The sequence below is a fragment of the Cyberlindnera jadinii genome (assembly GCF_001661405.1).
Source record: "Cyberlindnera jadinii NRRL Y-1542 unplaced genomic scaffold CYBJAscaffold_2, whole genome shotgun sequence".
Lineage (NCBI taxonomy): Eukaryota > Fungi > Ascomycota > Saccharomycetes > Phaffomycetales > Wickerhamomycetaceae > Williopsis > Williopsis jadinii.
This window is the reverse complement of record NW_017963653.1, coordinates 758,028-772,293: the sequence shown is the minus strand read 5'-3', so window position 1 is coordinate 772,293 and position 14,266 is coordinate 758,028. Positions and strand designations below refer to the sequence as shown.

Genomic DNA, 14,266 nt, shown 5'->3' with positions numbered 1-14,266 from the left:
TAGAGCACTCTGCAGTAGGGTAACGCGGGTGGCTGCTCCTCTGCATGTAGTAATTTTCCCACAGAGTTGGCCCCACGATTCTGGATCCAGAATTGGTCCCACTTTCTGTGCAACTGGTGGGGATTACACATATAGCTCCTTTGACTCTGCTTCCCGATAACCTTATTTTCCTTGGGCACTACTCCATATGTGCTGGTTCGGTGGTTAATGGTGAAGCTCCTAGTAACTGTGATACACGATAGCAATGTTGCCTTATTTGGCCCAGGGCTTTTTAGAGTTGTGTTTGCATGCAAAAGGTTGTCAGAAAGATTTCCCAGACTGGAGACCACGCTCTACGTGGGGCGTTCGTAACCGCGGTGAGGTTCTGACTATGGTCATGGACTGGTGATGACCAGCTGGTTGAGATAGAGCCACACGGCGAATGGATCAACGATCACAGCCAGCACTGGCCATGATCCCAGACAATAAGCTGGATCGTGATCACGTTAAAGCCCTTCACTTCGGGGAGGGAAACCCCCGGTGGTGTCAAAGGACCTTGAGCTTATTTGACACATTTTGTATTCATCAGTGCAGATCACTGTTGCTTTATTTTGTTTTGGTGAGCGTGGTAGATGAAATTATCCATCTCATAAACTGGCTTTTGAGTCTATAGTTTCATAAAAACGACTAAGCAATAACCAAGCTCTAATTATGAGTTTAAACCCCCCTCCACTAGTAGAAAAACTGGTTGGTGTCGTCTAGGATACCCACAAATGTACCTCATGACACCATAGGCTACACTCTGATTGGCCTTTCAACACCACACAGCCCTAATAGAAACGTTTTATCATATAGTACAAGGACATGTCGATGGTTCCAATTCACGTCAAGAGAACCCATAGGGAGTACACGAGGCAAGAGATATTGACAATTAAGAGCTGTCAGCTCTCTGTTTCGTGCCTTAGTATAGTTGTGGGTGCTGTTGGGATAACTCTTTGGCTAAGAATGGCATATTTAAGAAGGGTGCTGTTCAGACTAAGGGTTTTCTTCTTGCTGATATTGTGCGATTTCATTAGGTCACTGTTAACAGTGATACTGGCTACAAAGACCCTGCACATATACTCAAATGTTGAAGGAGGCTTTTGCAGAGTGTTTCAATACTTGTTCTCTACAATTTCAATCTTCTCTGATTTGCTGATAACTGTATTGGCTATCCATTTCCTTTTGGTGATTTTTTATCCTTCAACGATCAAGAGGTATGTTGTTAAAGTGCCATCAATCAGGGCCCTTTCCAAGAACGTGTACTTAATATTGACCTTTAGAAGAAGCATCTTCAAAAAGGGTTTACGTTATAATGATCCCCCGGAAAGAGAAATTGTTTATGACGGTGGACTTTACTCATATAGACACTGTATCCTCATTGTTATATTTCTGCTGGGCGCTGGTCTACCAGGCTTGGCTTCTGTCAACGGTCAAGATTCAACAGACCAAGGCTTGTGCAATCTTCCAATTGAGCCTGCGTGGAAGAGGATAGTCATAGTTTACGGGTTTAAATACTTCAACACTGTGCTTATCATATTGGCATACTTGGCCATATCAATCTATATGAGCTTTAGCTTGTACAAAATTAACAAGCAAAGAAATGAGGTGTTTAACAGATGTCCACAACAGACTGGAGAGCAGGTTGACTTTCCAGGAGAATTACAACGGGAACTGATGGACCTCACCGTACCAGATTACGCAAAGCGTCAAAGGAGTATCATTAAAGAGCTGAATACCCTGGCACTGTATCCGTTGGGCTACCTTCTTGTCTGGACAGTTCCGCTCATTGCTCAAATCTGGAACTATGTTGCAAATCGCCATGGTGTTTCTCGACCGTTTGGTTTGGATATCATCGTCGTGATTGCAGCTCCGCTGAGCTGTACTGTAATCACGGTCATCTTCTTGGTTTGTGAAAAGCCATGGCGAATGACGGAAAAGCGTTTGAAAAGTCAAGCCAATGGTTCAGAGCACTGTTTATTCCATGATGTGGTTGGTGTTAACAGTTCACAGGAGGAAACAACTCAAACAGACACTGCAGAAGAACCAAATGAGTTGAAATCTGTCAAGATACGCCACGCTTCTAACGGTGATTCATTAAATCAACCGTTATGGAAAGGAGCAGGTTCATCCTTACCTAAACCACTTTCACTGACAACGCTGAGAGATAATGTATCCGAGCTAGATGGATATAGCGAAAATGGCCATCACGATACTGTAAACTGTGACCACGAGTCCTCCAGTTGTCACCAGAGGGATGATCAATCAACCATGAGCTTCAATGAATTCCTACGAGCAGGGTACCTATGAGTCGCCCCTATATGAATAAAATGATGTGTCGTGGCCCGTGAACGCTTGTGTAGCATCGCGTTTCGGGTTGATGACTCCTTCCTGTCCGTGATGTACACCTATGTACACTGCGATGCCCAATGCGCAGATCACTACATGTAGTGTAAATGTAAATACACGTTTCCTTACGCTTGACCTTGTTGAATATTCCTAAATGTTTATTAGATAGACAAGTTAAAACAAAATAAAACAAACAAGCCAACGCAGAAGATCCAAGCTTCAAAACAAACAAACAAAAAAACTCCTCATCACACCCTAAAAAAGGGAACAAAAGCTGATCATATCCAAGATGTCGTCAATGCATTCTGAGTAATTGAACGTCAACGTTAAACTTTTCGTACTCCATTGCCATGTTCAGTTCACCGTCGGTATCCAGAGGAATGAAATTCTCGTGTTGATGGATCTTGTACCTTAGCACCAATGCATCAACATCACATTCAAGCCTTCTTGCGATACTCCCTTTAACTTCGTCTAGTCGGCACCCAGGTTTAAATCTAAGTGCAAAAATGTCGTTATTGTAAAACACCTTTGCCTTCGCCTCCCTTCCTGTCGGTAGGCTTGAAGAATCTCTTCTCGGTACCAGAAGAGGTTGAATAGGGGAAGTTAACCAGTCATTGAACTCTGTTGCTTCTCCTTCTAGGATGGTGGGCGTAGAGTGGCTAAACGATGGATTGGACTGCAACGGTGGAGATGTCCAGACAGATGGAGAACTTGTAGAGCTTGCAGAGCTAACAGATGATGAGCGGTACATATGCTGATTTAGCATTGGTAGTGGCGGTGTGACTGAGGTCTTCACCGAGAGCACAGGTCTCTGTTTCCCTGTTGTGTTTTGTGTTGTCATTGGACTCAACATCTCCTGTATTTCTTTGTTCGATATCTGTAAGTCGTCACTCAGTTCGAGGTCACCAGTTTGTAATTCGACCCACTCGTTGACTATGTTCCCGTAGTTCAATGAGAGTCTGTTTTGAATCACTCTAAATATGTAGACGTTCAAACACTGGCATCTTTGCAACAGTATACTCTGCAATGTTTGAAGATCTGGTCTTGCAATTGGATCAGGGAGCGTAGGTAGTTTGGTTACAAGCTCGTTAATGTCCTGATCAGGGTTCGAGCGAACCAGTTGATCAACCAATGCACAGTGCAATTTGTAGAAATCTTGGTAATATCTGCACAAGTGTCTCGTCTTCCCGTTACTCATCGAAACATCAACACGGTACCAGTACCTGCCATTGCACGTGTCTGCGTTCTTCACGAGGCCAGAAAGTGGGATTGGTGTTGCCAAGGTGTTAGCAGCCATTGAGTTCTTTGGTGACGTAGTAGCAGAGTTCTTTTGAGACGTGGAAGACACCGACGATATGGATGATTGGTAAGTGAAATCTTCACCAGAGTCAGAGATGGCGGATATTTCAGATGCCATGGAGGTGCTCTTATTCTTACCATCGAGGGTTGTCTTGTGCGCACAGTGTGTCTCAGGCTGTGATAGCCATTCTTCGTCTGTCTGAGGATGATGGGACTTGTCTATCTTCACTATGCGGACGTAACTGGCCGGTATAAGCCCACATTCTCCAAGCCTTCCTATTGGCTTTACAAGAATCCACCCGTTTCCCTTCCGCTGGACGAGTTTGAACGCCTCCCCAATGCCAATGGATATCTCATGCTTATTCTCAGCTTTGAAGTTGAACTTGGCAATCACAATCACGGAGTTGTCTGGAGTTGACCGTGGTACTATCTGTGTAGGAGATGAACGCGAAGATGCTCCAGCGTCCGCGTAGCGGTCCCCGTCGGCTATTATAATTGGCCCAGAAATCTTCAACTTTCTGGATGCTGGCTTGACCATGACTGTTTTTCTATGCGTTCTTGTGTGAGAAGTGTGCTGGATGCCGCCGTCTCCTTATAACCTGGAATGAGGTGCCAATAGCTTGAAAGAGTATCAAAAGTGGTGAAAATATATCCACACTTTATCTTTTCTTTGTGGTAACCTTTGGGTGCACGCACAAACTGTAAAATATATGAAGGGGGAGACACACAGTGGAAGGGGAAAACTCGAGAATATTTGCTTTAAAGTTTAACAGATCGTGCGTCTTCCTTCAGAAAAAAAACCTTCAAGCTTAACCCTATTAACCTATGATTGGTTCAGCGTGATCTAGCAAGCACGAACGAATGAATGATGAGGAATGGAAAGGATGGTGAAACTGTTGATGTTTGTTTATGATTTTTTCGCCTTTGCCAGATTATGGTCAGATGTCTGTTTTGAATTCCGTTTGTTTGTGTGTTTTTCGAGAGTACCAGCTTTTAGGGGAATGTACGAGAATGTACAGGAATGTATGGGAATGTACCGGGGCGGTTGTGGTTGCTAGGGAAACAAACTGCTTTTTTTCAAAACTCCCTCAATTTTCGAGCACGCCGGTCCAAAGTGCGCGTCTGCTTCAAAGGTTCGAGTCCACCGTCTGTGTTGGAAACTCTAATACGACACGAACTTTTGTTTGTTGTATACTTCAACTGTTTTCTTACCCACACGTTCTTGTCTGTTGATAACGTGTTAATGGATATGAATATTGGGTTGATTACCTCGTTAAGGGGAACAGAAAATAAACAACAAAAAAGCAGGCAGGGGGGTTATAGACAGGCGATCTTATATATAGCATGAAATCCTCACCAGGCTTGAGAGGTTATCAACTTTTTGTTGTTGTCCATGTCTGAGCAAAGTAGGCATGATTAGAGAGTTGGACGTTGTAACATGTACACACAGGCTCTCACAGGCATGTTCGTGCACTGGGCGTTTAGCAGTAGTCACATACTTCATACCAATGTAAGCTATTCCCTGCTGGTGCTGTAGTTACACCTTACAAAAGCCTGTAGTCATGCATGATCGCCGCTGAAACCAACGTAGATGCTGCCGATCTCTTTACCGCATTGGGAAACTAAAATCCAGAGAACACACAAACAAACTGCGCGACACGACTTTGAGTTGTGTTTGTTTACAGGCTTGATGATGCACAGGCGTGTCTGAATGTGCCCAAACCCCAGGCAGCCAGCTGCCCAAATGCCACAGTGATGTACATTCCTGTACTATGAGTACAAGGGCCAGTATGGAGATATGAACCATTGTGTCCGTGTACAAGAATCAATTGACTGTTCTAGAAGAAGCAGGACTCTGGAGGGTAGGTGTGTTTGAGTGTTTGCATCTTCCGGTGTCCTACAAGTAATGATTATCAACACACATTGGTTCAATCAAATGCACTTGTAGGAGATGTATATTCGAGCTGAATCAGTACACCAGCTTGGGGTTATTCGAGGTCCCAATCAACGCACATACATATATAATAACTTCCTACTTGAGATTATCGGTCAAGGTTGTTAGGTACGTCCGGTGTACAACTTTTTAGGTGTTCAAGATGAAAACACACCGAAGTTTTTCCATGGAAAACAAGCGTTCTTTGGAAGTCATTCGTAAAAGCAATCAAGTTCTGACCTTCAGTATCACTCGATGTTTCATTGTATACACTTTCAAAGGATAGAAGTTGGCTGTGCAGCTGATCTGGGTGTGTATAAGCCTCAAACAAAGCCTGTACATACATACGAATTGTTTATCGGTGGTACAGTGTCACAATATTGCCCTTTGAACTATAAAGTTTTACTATCTTAGACCCCTGGCTAAATAAAATTTTGGTCTGAACTTCGTATTTGCAAGTTATGACTGTCACTGACTCAGCGACGTCCGACATGAGTGATGTAAGTCTCAACATCTTCATGCTTCCAAGGAACTCCTCGTAATCCAACCTCACGGCTGTGGGTTAACAGAAAAGTCTTGAGTTAAACTTTGCTTGCTTTCTGCTTGACTTTAGTCCCGTAGAATTTATATTAAAATCTGATATTAAACGTGGACACACATTAAAACTTATAGAACATCGACTTTTGGTCTTTGATGCTGTAAGTTTTGCCGTTGCTACAGCAGCTGGTAGGATAAAATGGAAATTTGAATGTAAACAAGGCGTGGAAGATGGAGAGACGGACATATTTATTATTTGTTGTTTTGATGTCGTAACCTCTGAATCCAATTTTGCAATAAGCTACTCTCAACAATGTGGTGAAGACTTACCTATAAGGCCAGCACTAACAATGATCTGGTTAAGAATGATAAGTTGTTAATCTGTGAACAGAAATGAAAGCCCCATCTACATGAACGATTCTTACTTCAGAGTATATGTATGATGTCATCTTCTGGAAGATAGAGTGGAAGTTAAAACACGTATAAGTTGCCAATCACATAAGCTCTCCTGTCACTGTGATATATGGCTTGTTATTGCTTCTGAGAGTTTGATCTCTATGGTATATTCGCTAGCTTTTAATGCTCAACTCTCTCTGTGTTAAGATCGAAACCATGAATCAACAAAGTATGATGGCTTCTCTTCACCTAGATTTCTACATCGAAGGTCTAATATCTATTTTTTTGAACAATTCAGAGATAAAAGAAAAACCGGATCTCTGAATCTTTGACTAATGGAAATTCAGATCAGTTAACACCTTGCTGTAAAATATTATAGATATATGACTTGCTAAGAGTACATGGATTCACTATCAAACTCCCGTATAGCGTCCTCTGCATGATTGGATCATGTTTTCAAACCAACGACAGGAGTAGAATAGAGTCAAGTCAATCACGATAGAATTACCAAGTGCATATAACATTCCATGCGGATTGGGGTAAACTCATTAATTGCTTAAGCATTAAGCAACATACACAAGAGGACCTGATGCCTCGGTTTATAAATTCAAATCTCAAGCACTTTGGGAATGTTGAACATGCACATTGCGTAATATCACAGAAGGTATGAGGTTCGAAGCTTCAAGATGATGATCTAAAGGGGTTAAAATCCTGACCATGTTTTTTAAAAGACGTCATAGTTTGTTTTAACATGTACCTGTATGTTGGATGGCTAAGATTACTCTTCTAACTTCACGTTGCATATATGTGTACCTACAGCTAATACTCCAGCGTGCAAGGAATGAGGTGGTTCAATTATTCCAGGGGATTTCCTACATTCCAATATAGGCATGTGTGTGGCCGTCGTAGCTCAATATTGGTTAGATATGAACTCCACATGGCTTCTAATATTGTGTTGATAGCGCTCCCTATGCATTTTGTTGGTGACATTTATCCCTTGTTGTGGGTTAGCTAGAGTCCGAGAATGTACCACATCTTATATAAATCCAACTACAAGCTTATGCTAAGCCTCTGCAACATATCTGCTTCCATGTATGGGTAACTTGAATTCGAGCAAAATAGGGGAATAATAACCATTGAATATTCTATATATGTAGTTATACGACCAATCTTAACGTATACAGGTGTTGGGATACCCATTTCTCACTTCATGTTGTATAACGTCTTGGAACTCTTTGTACAATAGTCAGAGTACATCTCTAGCAATGCATCACTATTATACACAACTTTGCCGTCGCCGATGTCATCCCATTGTGAGATGATTCTCTGAGTACCCACAACAATGGTCATTCCATGGGGCCATGTATCTAAGTCTAGCTCCACGTACTTTTTCTCTCCCTTAACAATGATGTTGTATAGGGATTCACCTACGTATAGACCTTGTCTGTAAGCACCACCACAAGTCTTGATGATTTTCAAACTAATAACATCACCAATGGCGAAGATATTTTCGTGGCCTTTCATTAAAAAACGAGTATCAACACTCACTTCACCCTTAGGTAGCTCAATTGAGGACTCAAATACAGGCAGCAATGGCTCGATGTTATTCTTGTGGTAATTACACCACAAGTTCAAGTCCGATTCCAGCGTGCGACCATCTGTGGTTACCAAGTCACCATTTTCAAGTTCTGTCTCTATCCTTGTGTTGAAGCATAGTTCAACACCTGAGGCCTCCAGCTCTTCTCTCAGTTTCTGCTTGAAGTTCTTGGATGCAAATATCTCTGGGGGAACAAAAGGATGAGGGTGAACCAACCTGATCCTTTTAGAATCGCCATAGTATTCTTTAAACTCACCTGCAATCTCGATACCCAGTGCCCCACCACCAATAACTGTAATGATATTTGAGTCTTCGATTTCTTTCTTACTCTTCTGCATCTCTTTTACAAAGCCCTCTTCAGTGATTGCCTTTGGGTCAAATGGCCATCTTCTTCTTCGACCTGCAGCGTAGACACAGTAGTCAAACTGCAATCTCTTGGTGTCCTGCTCTTCGCCAACTTGGTAATTGACGTTGTGATCATCAATGAACGAAGTCACTTTGCCTTGGATATAATTAACTGTCAAATTCTGCGGCAATTCTTCGGTCTGTTTGGTACTGGCCCATCTGTCGAGGGTATCCTGGTATGAACTGGTTACCGATGTGAACTTTATGTTCATATTCTCCGTGTTAAAGTAGCTCTCTTTGGCATATACATCATCAATAACCGCACGTGGTATACCCAAGACGTTTAAAAGGCCTGCTCTCGGCTCGATAAGATCAATCTGGATCTTCTTATCCGTCACATCACCTTTCTCGACAAGGTTGATGAACTGCTTCAAAAAGGACAGACCTCCAAATGAGCCCCCGACAACCAGAATTTTCGTAGTTTCCTCCGTCATTGTAAAGTTGCTTATAACGTCAATGTTCTCATGAAGGGTGTGATATATAAATGGGATAACTCTCTTTATATAACATCCATCTCTAACAAAATAAACCAAGACTTTAAGAACAAAGAACACCCAATTTTCACAATTCAAATTCAAAGTTATCCTACTCCAAATAGAACAAGTTCGGACTTGTGTCCGTTCTCTAAGCGATGAGATCGAGTGGTATTCCCGGTTAGCTCCGTCTAACTCCACCAGTTTGGGAAGAATTAGATCTCGGGTTTTGCCATATCAGTTGGCATAACGACAGGGACTTGTCAGATGATTCGATAGGTCCGGATCCTGCTCGGTCAAGTATCTGTTGCGTTTAACAATAATATTAGGGTGATTTTGGTGTCATTGTCTTCAGTATGTTAGTGTTGAACTGTTAGGCGCTCGGTTTGCAGTCATCAGTTAGCCGATACCGAAATTGGTGCTGAGGTGCTCAAAATTGATGGGGGTTTCCACACCCAGACACCTAATGACGTTGGGGATGAATTGGTGTAATAAGCATCATTTCATGGTCTATTGGCTGAGGCTTCATACGACAAGATCCATGTTGGTATTTCAGTGAGCTGGTATAGTGCTGATTGGTGGTAAATTGTCGTTACCGTAGGTATCCAGCCAGAGTGTAATTCGAGTTTTCAATTTCATAGAGTATATCAGATATACTTATTTTAAAAATATAGAATTGATAGTTCAGCTAATAATCATTTCAAAAAACGCTACACAAAGATCATCTATTCTTAACACAGTAATAACACACAATACTATATAACATCAATTGACTATAACCGTAAGTGATATCTTATGGTTATCACATGTTTAACCATATTGTTCACAATAGCACCAACTGGAACTTTGTCAGTGGAAAATTGCTGCCTAGGCTTTTAACCCGAACACCCAAGCTAAACTCATACCTTGTCGTCACCGAAGTTTTGAATATATTACCACAGTTTCCTCTTTTACGAGAATAGTATAGTGAACTCGAGAAGTGACAAGTACCATGCGTTTGTATTAACAATCCTAAACTGTGACAACAAAATGGTGTCCATCGAGTGGTGAATACATGTGATGCAGTTTTCCGTTATTTCTCAACAGTGCTTATATTGAACACCGAAAGCACCTATAGAACACATGGAAATTATACCTTAAACGTCTGAAAACAATCAAAGGCTCAAGAAATCAAAAGTGAAAGCAAAAGCACCAGATGAATGATTCAGGGAATAAGTGAATATCTTGTGAATATGAAACTAATGATAACACCGCTATCACAAATATAGGCCATTAAGATTAGACTAGTGCGCATAACGATTTTTAGAGCCAACTTGGATCAGAATTGGTAATTGTCACTTTTGGTGGATCACATATTTAACTCGCATCACAAATTTAAAGTCTTCCCCTACTTCATCAGACAAAGAGGCCAAAGAGGCTAACAAGGCTGAAGATGAATGGCGAGCAGCTCTTACAACATGGCCATGTGGAAAGTGCCCTAGACTCGCTCAACCAGGAGTTGAAGTTTGCACCACGTAACAAGAAGTTGCACTTGAACAGAGGCGTTGCCTTGAACAAGCTTAAACGATACGATGAGGCAGCGGAGGATGTTCTATTTGCATTAGATTTGGCAATGACTACAAAGGACAATGCTGAAGATAAGGGGTTCATTGCAGAAGCGTTGCTCAAGCTGGTTATCATTTACTACAACCAGAACAAGCTGGAGGATGCTGTGAAGCTTTTGAACTTGGCCAAAGTTGACTATGGGCTCAATTCAACTGAAGCTACCGTTTGGGAACACAACCTGAAACGCAAGGTCAACAAGTTGTCAAATGGTTCAATTGATTTGACTGCCAAGTTTGACTCACTTGGAGACGTTACAAAGCTTTACGTCGCCAGCTTCACTACGACTGAACCACAGTCTTCTCAATCCATTTCAAAAGCACTGGCAAAGGAGAAAGAAGAGCTGGAACAAAAGATGCTAAATAAGGATAACTTATACCCTGTTCCAAAGAACATCAAAATTGATTGGTTCCAATCCAATGAAACGATCACGGTGTCTTTGTTTGTAAAGAACATACCAAAGGATGACGATCGGTTAAAGCTGAACTTCCACAAGGATTACGTCGATGTTGAATTCCCAATCTCGGAATCTTCTGAATTCCAATACCATTTGGGTCCATTCTACAGCTATATCGATGTGCAGGGAAGCTCATATAAAGTGTTTGGAACAAAATTGGAGTTGTATTTGAAAAAGGCCAATCCAAGTGTGAAGTGGAGGAAACTTGAAAGGTTAGAGCATGAGCAGCCTATAACTGACGAGGATAATTTGGAAGCGAATCCTGTTGAATCCTCCTCGTCTACAGCTCCAATGTATCCATCTTCCTCGAAGAAACATATAAACTGGGATTCTTTGAAGATTGACGACGATGAAGAAGAAGAGACAGGCCCTGATCAAATGTTCAAAAGGCTATACAAAGATGCAGATGAGGATACAAAAAGAGCAATGATGAAATCATATGTGGAAAGTGAAGGTACAGTGCTCAGCATGGATTGGAAAGATGTAGGATCAAGATTTGTCAAAGTTGCACCTCCAGGCTCTAAATTGGACGAGGTGGATGAAAAGTGATATACTCTTCCTACACTGAGGATGGGATTGGTGTGTGTGTAAAATGTCCGTTATTTCAGTATAATGTACATACAGAACCTTTGCTTAATATAATACAACAAATCATACATCATTATTATTAATACTCAAAAGGTATCACTCTCTCGAACAAGATGATTGAGTTTTCTCAACTGTTCTTTTCTCCAGGTGGAGTAGGTATCGTCATCAATCATAGTACTCTCTTGATCGCTATTTGTGAGATCCTCTCTATTCTCTTTATCACCATTATCATACTCATCATCATAGTTGATCCCTTTCGATAGCGACTTTAACGGCGATGTCATAACTTTTTGTGAATTTTCATTCCTCGAACCCAGAACTGGTAGTTTGCTATGATTTCCAGCTTTTAGAGGCGAAGGTGGAAGCCTGGTTCGTCTAGGAGGTGATCCGTTACTCGTTTCTGATAGACTCATCAAACGTGGTTGGAATGCACTAGTGCTTCTGGTAATCTTAATCGGGGGTTTCAGCGATGGTAATCTTCTATCCTTCGTTAAATCTGACGTGATGGTTAGAGATCCAGCGACTTTAGATGGACTGCTTCTCAGGTTTGTTTGTCCCAGAGAGGAATTATTTGCAGACATTGGTTTCCTTACCGGTTTTTGAACACCTTTTGTTGGATTTCTCATATTAGATATTGAACTCTTCACAGGAGAGGTGGCCCTTGATGATATTCTTGATGGGGCCTTGGATACAGGTCTTGATGGGGCACGGGAGGGAGCTCTAGATGTTATTCTGGATGCTGATCTTGAAGGATCCCTAGAGATGGGCCTCGACTGCGAAGGTGGTTGAGATCTGGCTGACGTTCCACTGAGCACTCTTCTACCTTTAGATTCCAATTTTTTTTGCTCTTCATCTAAAAGTTCTAGGAAATCAGCACCGAGATATGAAAGGGATTCATCATTGTCATCTTCATATTGCTTTATTTTCACTCGTAACTCACTAATGAGTTTAGGTAGTTGCCTAGCCAACCTTTTTCTAGTCTTCTCCTCCTCCATGAGGATTTTATACGAATTCTTCGCTAACAACCTGGAAGAATCTTGAGATGTGGCTTCTAGTTCAGTCCGATCTTGAATCAAGCTCTTAAACTGTTGAACAAGATCAATGATTGGTTTGTATGATGCTAATATTTTGTTTAATCTCCCGATTTCCTCCTCTAATTGGCTCAAAACTTCATCGGTACAGTCTGTACTATAATATATCTCACATTTTGACCTTTGGGAATCGGAGTAGCACAATTGGTCCCAGAGTTCTTCGATTGATATTTTAGCATCATTGATAAACTTATCCAGAAACTGAGCCTTTAGTGCTTCCATTCTAGCCAACTCCATCTCGTAGTTTTCGATAGTCTTCGATGAGATGTCACTATTGGAAGATTTGAACTCTTCAATCATTCGTGGATCTTGTTCTAGTTTTTCCCAGAGAGGCTCACACTTTGATTTGAAGTTATTTATCAGTTCTAGGCGATCTGATTTAACGCTCTCCAAATCCTTAAGAAGCTTGTTCAATTCTGAGATTATATCCACAGACACATCAAGAGACTCTGATTTCTCATTGCACTGTGAATATTGAAACACCCTATCCGAGATCATAAAAAAGTCAGTCTTATGATCTATATCAAGTTCATGCCAGAGGGATATTATGCTTGAAGAGAGTTTTCTCAAGTTGCAGAGTCTAGAAGATATCTCCTGGTTATACTGTGTAATACTGCGTGACAAGTGATCGAGACACTCATCTGATAGATCGTTCATAGGTGAGGTTTCAAGAAGGAGTGTTTGATCATTTAATAGGATCTGGAAAGTGTCACTTATCGAGGAATGCTGTTCCAGAAATTGTAGGATTTGTCGACGTTGCTCCCCTGGTGGTATTTCAAGGTTAGTGACGCTAAAACCGTCACATCTTGAACGTAGCAGGTCAAGGGTATGGCATAATTCCAAATATTTGAATAGACGATCCCTATAATCCGTTAATATGTAGTCAAGACTCGAAGATAGCGAATTCCTTAGACTGAGCATCGACACATCGTTTTGAATATCTTTCAGAATAAGATTCCGAATGTAAAGATCTGGTATTGTCCTGGTCCCTGTGGGGTCTTGTATTGTCCTAAGCACTTTTCTCAATATTGTAATAGTAGAGTTATTCTCCTTATCGAGACTATTCTTGTAAGTCTCTGCATCCTGAATGAACTTGTCTAGCGTACCATACACCGCATCAAATAGTTCTTCTTCTTTGTTTTGTAATTCGTTTTTGTTGTATCCGATGGTGGTATTAATATCGGCCAACTTGCTCAACGTGTTTGTGAGTTCACTGGCAAGCCTGCTATAGTCACCATCATTTCCTCTGTTCTTTGAGGAAGTCGGTGAGGGTGATGATTCGTATTTGCCAGAATTCAATTTCACTTTCATTGGTGATGACAGTAGATTTATCATTCCGGTTTTTGGGATCTTGTTGTCGGCCTGTGCCTCTCGTCCCGGAGACGAGTAGGTTGCAACGAGATCCATATTGAAGACGATTTTTGTTAGATGATGGACGATACGATGATTCTTGATCAACTCTTCTTGTTGGTTGTTGATGTCTAATGCTTGTTGACAATCCTCTTTGTTTTGTTTTTGGAT

At 41.5% G+C, this 14,266-nt stretch overlaps 5 protein-coding genes across 5 annotated transcripts; 2 read left to right on the top strand and 3 right to left on the bottom strand.

Moving 5' to 3' along the window:
• Positions 1-984: 984 nt before the first annotated feature.
• Positions 985-2,361, top strand: CYBJADRAFT_188575 (uncharacterized protein; the record flags this gene model as incomplete). Its single annotated transcript, XM_020217309.1, has 1 exon — positions 985-2,361. The coding sequence occupies one exon, from the start codon at positions 985-987 to the stop codon at positions 2,326-2,328; it is 1,344 nt and encodes a 447-aa protein (XP_020072496.1). The 3' UTR covers positions 2,329-2,361.
• Positions 2,362-2,662: 301 nt separating this feature from the next.
• On the bottom strand, positions 2,663-4,204 carry CYBJADRAFT_160876 (uncharacterized protein; the record flags this gene model as incomplete). Its single annotated transcript, XM_020213566.1, has 1 exon — positions 2,663-4,204. The coding sequence occupies one exon, from the start codon at positions 4,202-4,204 to the stop codon at positions 2,663-2,665; it is 1,542 nt and encodes a 513-aa protein (XP_020072495.1).
• A 3,177-nt stretch (positions 4,205-7,381) lies between these two features.
• CYBJADRAFT_166188 (uncharacterized protein) lies at positions 7,382-9,299 on the bottom strand. Its single transcript, XM_020214393.1, has one exon. It carries the CDS (start codon positions 8,966-8,968, stop codon positions 7,736-7,738), a length of 1,233 nt encoding a protein of 410 aa, XP_020072494.1. The 5' UTR covers positions 8,969-9,299; the 3' UTR covers positions 7,382-7,735.
• Positions 9,300-10,386: 1,087 nt separating this feature from the next.
• SGT1 (co-chaperone SGT1) lies at positions 10,387-11,929 on the top strand. Its single transcript, XM_020214392.1, has one exon. It carries the CDS (start codon positions 10,440-10,442, stop codon positions 11,613-11,615), a length of 1,176 nt encoding a protein of 391 aa, XP_020072493.1. The 5' UTR covers positions 10,387-10,439; the 3' UTR covers positions 11,616-11,929.
• On the bottom strand, positions 11,650-14,219 carry ASE1 (Ase1p). The gene has a single exon (XM_020214391.1). It carries the CDS (start codon positions 14,150-14,152, stop codon positions 11,741-11,743), a length of 2,412 nt encoding a protein of 803 aa, XP_020072492.1. The 5' UTR covers positions 14,153-14,219; the 3' UTR covers positions 11,650-11,740.
• Between the last annotated feature and the right edge of the window lie 47 nt (positions 14,220-14,266).